Below are 13,780 nucleotides of genomic sequence, written 5' to 3' on the forward strand. Positions count from 1 at the left end.
GCTAAATTGTAATTATTTGCCCTATTTATTTCCTTACCTCCTTACACTTCTACATTTTTACACACTGTACATAGATGTTTCTATTGTGTTATTGACTGTATGTCTGTATATGTGTAACTCTGTGTTGTTGTTTTTGTCGCACTGCTTTGCTTTATCTTGGCCAGGTCGCAGTTGTAAATGAGAGCTTGTTCTCAACTGGCCTACCTTGTTAAATAAAGGTGAAATATATATTTTTAAAGCATTTCACTGTAAGGTCTACCTACCCCTGTTTTGGTGCATGTGACAAATATAATTTGATTTGATTTGACAAAGCAAAAAAAGTATTTTGGAAATTTTTGTGACCAGCTCTGGGAAGAGTCTTGGTGGTTCCAAACTTCTTGTATTTAAGAATGATGGAGGCCACTGTGTTCTTGGGGACTTTCAAAGCTGCAGACATTTTTTGGTACCCTTCCTTAGATCTGTGATTCAACACAATCCTATCTTGGAGATCTATGTACAACTCCTTCAACCTCATGGCTTGGTTTTTGCTCTGACATACACTGTCAACCGTGGGACCTTATATAGACAGGTGTGCGCCTTTCCAAATCATGTCCAATTATTGAATTTACTACGTTTGGACTCCAGTCCAAAGAGACATCTGAAGGATGAGAGAGATGATCTATCTGATCATCCTTCAGATAGAGACCTCTGAAGGATGATCAATGGAAACATGATGCACCTGAGCTCAATTTTGAGTCTCATAGCAAAGGGTCTGAATACTGATGTAAATCAGTCCAGAGTATTCTTCCTCACTATGAGCTCTTTCCAATCAAAAAGCAGCCGGTGCTTTTAAATGCAAACATTTACACTACCATTCAAAAGTTTGCGGTCACTTAGCTTTTCTTTCAAAAACAAGGACATTTCTAATTTTTTGTCCATTAAAATAACATCAAATTGATCCGAAATACAGTGTAGACATTGTTAATGTTGTAAATGACTATTGTAGCTGGAAACGGCCATTTTTTTATGGAATATCTACATAGGCGTACAGAGGCCTATTATCAGCAACCATCACTCCTGTGTTCCAATGGCACGTTGTGTTAGCTAATCCAAGTTTACCATTTTAAAAGGCCAATTGATCATTAGAAAACCCTTTAGCAATTATGTTAGCACAGCTGAAAACTGTTGTTCTGATTAAAGAAACAATACAAGTGGCCTTCTTTAGACTAGTTGAGTATCTGGAGCATCAGCATTTTGTGGGTTCGATTACAGGCTCAAAATGGCCAGAAACAAAGAACTTTCTTCTGAAACTCGTCAGTCTATTCTTGTTCGGAGAAATGAAGGCTATTCTATGCGAGGAATTGCCAAGAAACTGAAGATCTCACACAACGCTGTGTACTACTCCCTTCACAGAACTGCACAAACTGTCTCTAACCAGAATAGAAAGAGTGGGAGGCCCCGGTGCACAATTGAGCAAGAGAACAAGTACATTAGTGTCTAGTTTGAGAAACAGATGCCTCACAAGTCCTCAACTGGCAGCTTCATTAAATAGTATCCGCTAAACACCAGTCTCAACATCAACATCAGTGAAGAAGCTGGGGCTGCGCTTTGGGTCATTGTCCTGTTGATTAGCCGTTGAAGGGGAGAATGGCTCAAAATAATTTCTGAAACGGAGCAAATGGACTGGCATAAAACCCAAGGAAACCATGTGTTTGATGTACAATGCCGTCAGAAAGTATTTATACCCCTTGACTTATTCCACATTTTGTTGTGTTACAGCCTGAATTCTAAAAAATATCTCACCAATCTAGATACAATACCCCATAATGATAAAGGGAAAACATGTTTTTAGAAATGTTTGCAAATTTACAGAAAATGTAAAACAGAAATATCTAATTTATATAGGTATTTTACTTTGTAGAAGCACCTTTGGCGATGATTACATCTGTGAGTATTTTTTGGTAAGTCTAAGAGCTTGCACACATGGATTGTACAATATTTGCCCAATATCCTTTTTTAAATTCTTCAAGCTCTGTCAAGTTGATTGTTGATCATTGCTAGACAGCCATTTTCAAGTCTTGTCATAGATTTTCAAGTCGATTTAAGTGAATTATGCCACTCAGGAACATTCAATGCCGTCTTGGTAAGCAACTCCAGTGTAGATTTGACCTTATATTTTAGGTTATTGTTTTTCTGAAAGGTGAATTTGTCTCCCAGTGTCTGTTGGAAAGCAGACTGAACCAGGTTTTGCTCTAGGATTTTGCCTGTGCTTATAGCTGTATTACGTTTCTTTTTATTAAACAAAAACTCCCTAGTCCTTTCCCGATGACAAGCACACCGATAACATGATGCAGCCACCACAATGCCTGAAAATATGAAGGGTGGTACTCAGTGATGTGTTGTGTTGGATTTGCCCCAAACATAATGCTTCGTGTTCAAGACAAAAAATGATTTCCGTTGCCAAATTCTTTGCAGCATTACTTATGTGCCTTGTTGCAAACAGAATGCATGTTTTGCAATATTTCTATTCTGTACAGGTTTCTTTCTTTACGCTCTGTCATTTAGCTTAGTATTGTGGAGTAACTACAATATTGTTGATCAATCCTCAGTTTTCTCATATCACAACCATTAAACTCTGTAACTGTTTTAAACTCCCCATTGCTCTTATGGTGAAATCCCTGAGCAGTTTCCTTCCTCTCCAGCAACTGAGTTAAGAAGAACTTCAGTACTCGATTGAGGGACCTTACAGATAATTGTATGTGTGGGGTACAGAGATGGGGTAGTCATGTTAACCACAATTATTGAACACGGAATGAGTCCATGCAATTTATTATGCGATTTCTTAAGCACATTTGTACTCCTGAACATATTTAGGCTTTCCATAACAAAGGGGTTGAATACTTATTGACTCAAGACATTCCATCTTAATTTTTTAAAATAAAATGTAAAAAGTTTTTACAAACAAAATTCCACTTTGACATTATGGGGTATTGTGTGTAGATCAGTGACACACAATCTCAATTTAATCAATTTTCAATTCAGGCTGTAACACAACAAAATGTGGAAAAAGTAAAGCAGTGTGAATGCTTTCTGAAGGCACTGTATTTGATACCATTCCACAAATTCAGCTCCAGCCATTACCACGAGCTCATCCTCCCCAATTAAGGTGCCACCAACATCCTGTGATTGCAGATGAGATTACATTAAAAGTACATAGTGCAAGTGATCAGTGCTGTTTGAGATTTTGCACAGATTATTATAGCAATTGTGAAGATCTCCACAAACCTGTGACCTTTCCATGCTGTCTTGAACATGCACTCTTTCTATGACAACATAAGCAGACATGTATAGTTACAGTAGGCTAACCTCAAAATGTGCTCATGAATGTGTTACTCATTTTAAGGTTGAATAAATACGGTTGCATTAGTTTGTAAGATAGCCTTAACTTTAGGCTACTTACTCTATTACAAAAGTAATATTGCATTGTGTTTGGTAAACAATGCAACCAAATATCAACATTTAAAGGATCTCTAATGATTGGATAGTTTCATCTGAGCCACTGGCTTAATCCTATTCTTTAATGTTTACAATATTGATTCAACCAGTTTGTGCCCAGTGGGTAGTGTTCAGTGACCCTCCTGCTGGATGGAAATGAACATGTTTTCTCTCAGTATGTATCCTCTGTCTGTTGTACCCATAAATAGTGTGACCTGGTTAACTTTCATCCATCTTATTTTGAAAAACATTTGATCAGATGAGCTATTTGGATGCAGTTTGTTGTATACTTAATGTATTTTGGACGAGTTCATACAATTGTCTTTCTCTTTTTGTTTTCTGCATTTCAAAACAATTGTATACATTTCTCCGTGTATTTTCTTGTCAGAGAAAGAGCACTGTTGACTGTAAAGTATTTTTTGAATAAACCTTCTGTTATAATTTTGTTGATAAATTGAATCCCATGTTACAACCCTTTATGGTTATAATGATGAATAATGTTCCAGAAATTCCTGTATTGAACAGTGTAAAGACAGCCCTTTGTAAGGGAGGCTATTAGGGAGGAGTTAATCACATATCACATATCTCAAGCAGTAGCAACAACTCTCACACACAAAGCTTCAACCTACTAGGGCTGACACATGAACAGAAAAACTACTTCCTTTCTGACAATCACATCAGCACACAGAAAGGTCACATTGGTAAGTTGTTAAAGTATCACTTCATTTTCCAGTCCACTTGCAGCTTGTAGGCTATTTACCTATACGTTATGTAGTAACAATGAGTACTTTCTAGTATTTACTTAAAATAATTTTAAGCAATTAAAGAAATGAAAGCATAATCCCTAGGCATTTTCTACATTTATACTGCATATACTTACCATTTAACTTGCAATTTGTAAATATATAGGAGGTAATAGCAGACCATAAAATCAAATGAAAACACTATATTTACACCCTCTTAACAGGTTACGAGACTGACAACCATGGGGGCTTATGAAGACTTCTTGGCTTTAGAGAATGAGGACAATTACACAGATTATAACAACTCTGTAGACCCCAGCTATGTTGTGGATGAAATAGTGAATCTGTGTGTCAAAACTGTGGTAAACAGATTTGGAGCCAAATTCATCCCAACATTCTACACTATCAATTTCCTGTTGAGTGTGGTTGGGAATGGGCTGGTTCTATGCATTATCTACAAATACGAGAAGCTTACTTCCGTCACCAACATCTTCCTACTCAACCTGGTCATCTCTGACCTGCTGTTTGCGTCCAGTTTGCCCTTCTGGGCGATTTACCACTCCTCTGAGTGGATCTTTGGTCCGTCCATGTGCAAGCTGGTGGGCAGCGTGTACTTAATCGGATTCAACAGCTCCATCCTCTTCCTCACTCTCATGACCTTTGACCGATACCTGGCTGTGGTCCATGCCATTAACGCTGCCAAACGGAGGAGGAAGTTCTATGCCTGCGTCTCCTCGGCAGTTGTGTGGTGTATCAGCCTTCTGGCCAGCGTCAAGGAGTTAGTTCTGTACAACGTCTGGAAGGATTCTCAGTCCGGACACCTTTGTGAGGAGACAGGCTTCTCCGATGAAATCATGGACAAATGGGTGCTGGTGGGTTACTATCAGCAGTTTGTTATCTTCTTTCTGCTTCCTTTGGCCATGGTCATGTACTGCTATGTTAGAATCACAGTCCGAATCATGTCAACCCGGATGAGAGAGAAGTGTAGGGCAGTCAAGCTGATTTTCGTGATTGTATTTTCATTTTTTGTGTGCTGGACCCCATACAATATTGTGATACTGCTGAGAGCCCTCCAGATCTCCACCGGTCATAGTTCTGAGCCGTGCTCTGATGTGCTTGACTACGCTCTGTATGTAACTAGGAATATAGCATACCTCTACTGTTGTGTAAGCCCTGTCTTCTACACGTTTGTTGGGAAAAAGTTTCAAAGACACTTTAGGAAACTACTTGCAAAGCGTATCCCATGTCTGAAGAGTCATAACCTCACTAGCCAAAGTAGCCAAAGTAGAACAACTTCTCAGAAAAGCCCACATACCATGTGTGAATACTAAAGAGGAACTGGTCTTTAAACCAGAGATTATTGATGTGAATTGGGAATAATGTATATACTTTTGAGCGTTTTATGTTTACTATCTCAAAGAATTTCTCAAATCATAGCAATACAATTTGAACATGCAATTTCTATTCTGTGTAATTTTGCTTCGGACATTGTGTACTCAACATTTTCTGCTAAACTGTAAATTACAAAATGATGTTTGAAAAATTTGAATCAATGTTTGCACGCAGGACTCGCTTTGGATAAAAGCGTCTGCTAAATGGCTTATATTATAATTATTTTTACAAGAAAGTGTACATTTTATTTGCTTCAGGAGCTTGAGCTGTTTCTTTTCTTGTTTTTTTAACAACAATTTTTATTGGATCACATTAAAGCAAAACAATCGATAAATACGAATAAAAAAAGTCCCCTTTTTGAACAACTCCCTCTACTATTACGCATCTTGAATCTTTGCATCTTTGCATAAAATAAATGAATAAAGAGTTGTGAAATAATGTATTTACTCATGGCATGTGGTTCTGAATGTCGACTGACTTAATTTAGGTCTACCTGTTTTGAGAGATGCATATTCTATGCTCTATCATACTATCTAGGCCTCTACCATTTTCTTGCTGTCATAACTATCTGAAAGAAAAAATATTTCTCCACTCTAGCTATTTTCAGAGCAGGCTGTTCTTGACATTACTCAGAACTCCCCTTCTCACACTTCCTTTAACATAAACACATTGGAGAACATCCTGTTAGTCATCCTTTTTTTCATATCTCACTTTGCTTAACATTTTGAGCAGGTTGCCTGGTGTTCTCCACAAGTGTCTTGGGACTTGTCTGAAGTCGGTACAGCCGATCTGCCAACTTCCGTCTGTAGCGTAAACTGTGTAACAGTTTGGGCTGCACACCTGAGTGCTAGAGTACTAGAGTAAAACAATGCCCAACAAGACTTGTCTGAATGTTTTTTTATTTAACTAGGAAAGTCAGTTAAGAACAAATTCCTATTTACAATGATGGTGTCACGCTCGTTGAAAAGAGTAGACCAAGGCGCAACGCGCTTAGAGTCCGACATAATTTTAATAAACTAAAACTCACTGAACAAAAACAACAAACAACCAACCAAACGAACAAACCGTGAAGCTATACAACTAGCGCTGACAAGCAACTAAACATAGACAAGATCCCACAAACACAAATGAGGAAATGGCTACCTAAATATGATCCCCAATCAGAGACAACGATAAACAGCTGCCTCTGATTGGGAACCATATCAGGCCACCATAGAAATACAAAAACACCTAGATGACCCACCCAAGTCACTATCATGCCCCAACCAACACAGAGAAAAGACAGCTTAATATGGTCAGGGCGTGACAGTACCCCCCCCCCCCCCCCAAAAAAAAATGCGGACCGCAAAACCTGACTTAATAGGGGAGGGTCCGGGTGGGCATCTATGGATGACGCAGGGCGTCGCCGGAGGCTCCGGACTCGGGCCCTGTCGCCGGAGGCTCCGGACTCGGGCCCTGTCGCCGGAGGCTCCGGACTCGGGCCCTGTCACCGGAGGCTCCGGACTCGGGCCCTGTCGCCGGAGGCTCCGGACTCGGGCCCTGTCGCCGGAGGCTCCGGACTCGGGCCCTGTCGCCGGAGGCTCCGGACTCGGGCCCTTCGCCGAAGGCTCCGGACTGGGGCCCGTCGCCGAAGGTTCCGGACTGTGGACCGTCTCAGGAGGTTCCGGACTATGGACCGTCTCAGGGGGTTCCGGACTGTAGACCGTCTCAGGGGGTTCCGGACTGTAGACCGTCTCAGGGGGTTCCGGACTGTGGCCCGTCGTTGGAGGTTCCGGGCTGTGGCCCGTCGTTGGAGGTTCCAGACTGGGAACTGTCGCCGGAAGCTCTGGACTGGGAACTGTCGCCGAACGCTCTGGACTGGGAACTGTCGCCGGAAGCTCTGGACTGGGAACTGTCGCCGGAAGCTCTGGACTGGGAACTGTCGCTGGAAGCTCTGGACTGTGGAGGCAGGTAGCACCAGGCTGATGACACGCACCTCAGGGCGAGTGCGGGAAAGAGGCACAGGACGTACTGGACTGTGGAGGCGCACTGGAGACCTGATGCGTGGGACCGGTACAGGTGGCACCGGGCTGATGACACACACCTCAGGGCGAGTGCGGAGAGGAGGCACAGGACGTACTGGACTGTGGAGGCGCACTGGAGACCTGATGCGTGGGACCGGTACAGGTGGCACCGGGCTGATGACACGCACCTCAGCACGCCCGCTCTGCAGCGCTCTCAACGCCAGCACCTCTCTCCGGAATCTTGCGTCAAGCTCCTCACTCGACTCCCTGACTAGCTCTGGTGCACTCCTCGGCTCCGCCGACTGCTCTATATGCCCCCCCAAAAAACATTCTTGGGGTTTCTGTGGCCTTCCTCCCTGACCTCGTTGCTGTCCTATCATGCTCCTAGGCGACTCCCGCCAAGGAAGGCGATCCTGTCCTGCCAGGATTTCCTCCCAAGTCTAGGATCCCTTCCCATCCAGGATCTCTTCCCAAGTCCAGGATACTTCCTCCTCCTGCGCACGCTGCTTGGTCCTTTGTTGGTGGGATCGTCTGTCACGCTCGTTTAAATGAGTAGACCAAGGCGCTGCGTGCTTAGAGTTCCACATAATTATAATAAACTGAAACTCACTGAACAAAAACAACAAACTAAACGTGAAGCTATACAACTAGCGCTGACAGGCAACTAAACATAGACAAGATCCCACAAACACAAATGAGGAAATGGCTACCTAAATATCATCCCCAATCAAAGATAACGATAAACAGCTGCCTCTGATTGGGAACCATATCAGGCCACTATAGAAATACAAAAACACCTAGATGACCCACCCAAGTCACTATCACGCCCAAACCAACACAGAGAAAAAACAGTTTAATATGGTCAGGGCGTGACAGACGGCCTACACCGGCCAAACCCGGACGACACTGGGCCAATTGTGAGCCGCCCTTTGGGACTCCCAATCACGGCCGGTTGTGATACAGCCTGGATCTAACCAGGGTGTGTGTAGTGACGCCTCAAGTACTGAGATGCAGTGCCTTAGACCACTGCGCCACTCGGGCTAATAGCAGTAAGGCTAAATAAACGTTTTCAGCAAATATATACAGTACCAGTCAAAAGTTTGGACACACCTACTCATTCAAGGGTTTTTCATAATTTTTTACAATTTTCTACATTGTAGAATAATAGTGAAGACATCAAAACTACGAAATAACACATTTGGAATCATGTAGTGACCAAAAAGAGTGTTAAACAAATCAAAACACATTTTATATTTGAGATTATTCAATGTAGCCACCCTTTGCCTCGATGACAGCTTTGCACACTCTTGGCATTCTCTCAACCTGGAATGCTTTTCCAACAGTCTTGAAGTAGTTTCCACATATGCTGAGCACTTGTTGGCTGCTTTTCCTTCACTCTGTGGTCCAACTCATCCCAAACCATCTTAATTGGGTTGAGGTCCGGTGATTGTGGAGGACAGGTCATCTGATGCAGCACTCCATCACTCTCATTATTGGTCAAATAGCCCTTACACAGCCTGGAGGTGTGTTGGGTCATTGTCCTGTTGAAAAACAAATGATATTCCCACTAAGAGCAAACCGGATGGGATGGCGTATCACTGAAGAATGCTATGGTAGCAATACTAGTTAAGTGTGCCTCGAATTCTAAATAAATCAGTGTCACCAGCAAAGCACCCCCACACCATCAAACCTCCTCCTCCATGCTTCACAGTGGGAACCACACATGCAGAGATCATCCATTCACCTACTCTGCGTCTCACAAAGACACGGCTGTTGGAAACAAAAATCAAAAATTTGGACTCATCAGACCTAAGGACAGATTTCCACCGTTCTAATGTCCATTGCTCATGTTTCTTGGCCCAGGCAAGTCTCTTCTTCTTATTGGTGTCCTTTAGTAGTGGTTTCTTTGCAGCAATTCAACTATGAAGGCCCGATTCACACAATTTCCTCAGAACAGTTGATGTTGAGATGTCTCGGTTACTTGAACTCTGTGAAGCATTTATTTGGGCTGCAATCTGAGGTGCAGTTAACTCTAATGAACGTATCCTCTGCACCAGAAGTAACTCTGGGTCTTCTTTTCCTGTGGCAGTCCTCATGAGAGCTGAAACTTTAAAAGTTCTTGAAATTTTCCGGATTGACTGACCTTCATGTCTTAAAGTAATGATGGACTGTCGTTTCTCTTTGCTTATTTGAGCTGTTCTTGCCATAATATGGACTTGGTATTTTACCAAATAGTGCTATCTTCTGTATACCACCCCTACCTTGTCAAAACACAACTGATTGGATCAAACGCATTAAGAAGGAAAGAAATTCTACAAATTAACTTTTAGGAAGGCACACCTGTTAATTGAAATGCATTCCAGGTGACTACCTCATGAAGCTGGCTGAGATAATTCCAAGAGTGTGCAAAGCTGTCAAAGGCAAAGGGTGGCTACTTTAAAGAATATAAAATATAAAATCTATTTAGATTTGTTTAACACTTTTTTGGTTTCTACACGTTTTATTTCAAAGCATTGATGTCTTCAATATTATGCTACAGTGAAGAAAATAGTAAAAATAAAGGAAAACCCTTGAATTAGTAAGTGTGTCCAAACTTTTGACTGGTACTGTATATACTGTCTATATTTTTTATACGTCAAGGGGTCTTAAAATTCAAAATCAAATAGCTAAATGATCCTTGGTATGACCTGGTTCTCTGGTAAGAGATTACGCCTAGCCCTGGAATAAAAAGCATGCTCATTGGAGGTTCTCCTAGGCTTAATATGTGTCCGAGAAGCCAGCCCGAAAAATCTTACAAACATCATTCTTCAGTGGAATTGTACATCAGTTGTTTACCAGATGGTTATGCTGACTTACAATAAGCGTTTCAATTTACAGAGGTGAGAAAGCCACATACAAACTTTACAAGAAGGACTTCCTTTGTTTTGGTGTGAATGTACGAGTCACACCACAAGTAAGATTCAAAGTACCATATTCAAAAGTACAAAGTTCAAAAGTACAAAGTAAGTCCTTTTTAGACAAATAAATAAATGATATGCCTTGATAGGAGTCAGGTAGCCAATCCTAGTTACCATAGAGGAAGAAAATGTTAGGGAAAACAGTATAAGACAGAAATTCTGCATGCAAATATCTTATGTAAATAGTCTGTTACGTTTAGAAGCAATTACTTTGTCTCAGGGAAGGTGATGCAACACGTAATGGGCACATGGTGGCACTATTCATCACATAATGCAGTGGTTCCCAAACTTTTTATAGTCCCGTACCCCTTCAAACATTCAACCTCCAGCTGCGTACAAAAAATTGTGAGCACAAAAATTGTGAATAACTCACCACAGGTTAATGAGAAGGGTGTGCTTGAAAGGATGCACATAACTCTGCAATGAAGGGTTGTATTGGAGAGAGTCTCCACTCTTTTACAAATAAAAAACTTTTTTTTTTAAATCACACGAATGTATTCCAGAACACACACACACATTCCTAATGAGAGGTGTGTGGCTGGTGGAAGTTTTCAACAAGCATGTCTATTCTGGGCTCTGTTTTTGACAGTGCAACACTAAGGTCATGCTCAGCATTGAGAATGTTTCTGTACTTGTTTTTAAGTAATCCAGAGTTGAGAACCCTGACTGACATAGGTATGTGGTGCCAAACTGGACCAGAACATCTACTGCTTTCTCAGTCAGGCAGGAGACAGCTTCCTGCTGCAGATGAGCATCCCAGAACAGTGTGTGTGCTTGCCCCAAAAAGTATCTTGCTTCAATCAGTTTATTCCAGTTCAGAATAAAAATGACTTGTATTTTAACAGCAACGGTTCCAACCTAGACTTGTTTTCAACAATAATTTCTACAGTAAGATGTACAGTAGGCCTGATCATTTTTCCTCATCTGTACTGTTATTTAGGATTGCACTATCAGTAGCTAGCTAGCTTTGGCTAACGTTAGCTATTAGCTTTGTACAAGGCCAGGGGATTGTTTGAAAGAGAAACTCACATATACTACTGCAATGAAACAGCTGGGAGCAGGTCTCGAACCCTCGACCTTCTAGCCCGAGGTCCGGCGCGCTATCGACTGTGCCGCAAAAGTATGTTCATGCGGCAGAGTCGATTTCCGCGCATATAAAGCCAGGGTCGTTACACTACTATGAGACAGTACTCCCTTATTTCTGCTTATCATCACCTTTTATAAAATGACAACAATGCCCTGCTAGCTGACTTACTTTTCAGCTGTCGAAGCACTGTTTCCTGAAGCACTCTGCCCTGTTCTGAAATAATTCCATGGGTAACGTTATACCGTAATGCTGTGGATGTTGGGTCAGGACGTGGCGTTATATGAATTTGTTCGTTTTGATTGACTCATTACTAAACACTTCCCCGCACAAAACACATTGAGGAAGCTCCTCGTTAATTCTCAAAGTTTATATGAAAGAGAGAAACTCACCGGTGTATTGGCTTTTCGTGACTATTGAGCTCAGTCAGAACTTGTTGCTAGCATGAGTCCATTAGGCGAGTGGGAATGACAAATCAGTGGCTGACAGCGCATCATCTGCTGTCGAAAGACAGCGCTGCAGCGTGTCGCGGAATGATTTTCAAGATAACGCCAGAAAAAAAATCTGGTAAACCGCGAAGCACACGGTAATCTCCCTCTCGCGCAGCTGCCAAACTAAACAGAGACCGCTGCAAAGCAGAGCGCACTGAACAGAGACCGCAGTTGCACTTGGCCAAATCAATTCCCTAAATAATTATACATTTACTCTGACACGTCGCAACCCACCATTAACAGGTCCGCGACTCATACTTTAAGAAAGGCTGCAATAGGGATATCCAAAGTGTAAGAAATTGAAATAGAGACTGGAAACTAGCAATAACTACACTTCAACATAAGCCATATATTATACAAAAACACACATACTCCTCATTTCTCTTGGACATATGCTGGACTTAAGACACCAACTATAGACACACATGATTCCCCTCCCCCATAATAACCACAGACACACCCAACCCATGGTTGGACCTCAGGACAAAGAACTCTCAGGAACCAATGGAACGTGGACACCAGGCCTGATCAGGACTACCCAAGACCCAGATCGACCAATCGGAAGGCCGGACTCGCAGATCTACCTACTTTGCTTGTTGTCTGTATAGTACTGAACAATTCTGAAAACTCTCTCTTTTCCTGACGACCCCATACGGATCAGATAGAAGGAGCCGTGCTGCACGCTTTGCATAATATTTTTACACTTGAATAAACCTGCCTTATTATAAAATTATCCACCTCGTCCTATGTCTCCACTTGGTCTCCTGTCTCAAGTAAAACGAATTATTAACAGACTTGGTAAGCAGAGGATGGTCAAAACATATTTTAATTCGGCCCAATAGAAAATTCATAGGACAGGTGTTAGAGCTGTCGCTTTCCTCATCCTCAGATGAGGTGAGGAGAGAAGGATCTTCAGACCAATATGCGGAGTCAGGGAAATATGCCATCTTTATTATTAATACGATGGTCACGAAACAAAACACTTTAACAAACTACAAAATAAGAAAACGACGTACAACGGAACCTGAACATAAACTTACATGGACAAACGTAAACTCATGAACAGGAACGGACATCAAAACGAACGAACAGCCACACAGCTCCAAAAGTGAATATATCGAACATAACGAAGACATCACAGGAGACAATCACCCACAAACAAACAGTGAGAATGCCCTACCTAAATATGACTCTTGATTAGAGGAAAATGCAAACCACCTGCCTCTAATCAAGAGCCATACCAGGCAAACCGAAACCAACATAGAAACAGATAACATAGACTGCCCACCCAAAACACATGCCCTGACCATAAACACATAAAAACTAACATAAATAGGTCAGGACTGTTACAGTACCCCCCCCCCAAGGTGCGAACGCCGGGCGCACCAGCACAAAGTCCAGGGGAGGGTCCGGGTGGGCAGTTGACCACGGTGGTGGTTCCGGTTCAGGACGCTGTCCCCGCACCACCATAGTCACTCCCCTCTTCTTTCTACCCCTTCCACTGACCACCCAAACATTACCTTCCCCTAAATAAACAGCTAGCACCGGAACAAGGGGCAGCACCGGGACAAGGGGTAGCACCGGGACAAGGGGCAGCACAAAAACAAGGGGCAGCACCAGGATAAGGACCATCACC

At 42.2% G+C, this 13,780-nt stretch overlaps 1 protein-coding gene across 1 annotated transcript; it reads left to right on the forward strand.

The window, feature by feature from the left end:
* The first annotated feature begins 4,077 nt into the window (after window positions 1-4,077).
* Window positions 4,078-6,287, forward strand: LOC129824540 (C-C chemokine receptor type 3-like). Its single transcript, XM_055884227.1, has 2 exons — window positions 4,078-4,175; window positions 4,442-6,287. The coding sequence occupies exons 1-2, from the start codon at window positions 4,116-4,118 to the stop codon at window positions 5,546-5,548; spliced, it is 1,167 nt and encodes a 388-aa protein (XP_055740202.1). The 5' UTR covers window positions 4,078-4,115; the 3' UTR covers window positions 5,549-6,287.
* The last annotated feature ends 7,493 nt before the right edge of the window (window positions 6,288-13,780 follow it).

Source organism: Salvelinus fontinalis, chromosome 26 (assembly GCF_029448725.1).
Source record: "Salvelinus fontinalis isolate EN_2023a chromosome 26, ASM2944872v1, whole genome shotgun sequence".
In the NCBI taxonomy this organism is placed as follows: Eukaryota; Metazoa; Chordata; class Actinopteri; order Salmoniformes; family Salmonidae; genus Salvelinus; species Salvelinus fontinalis.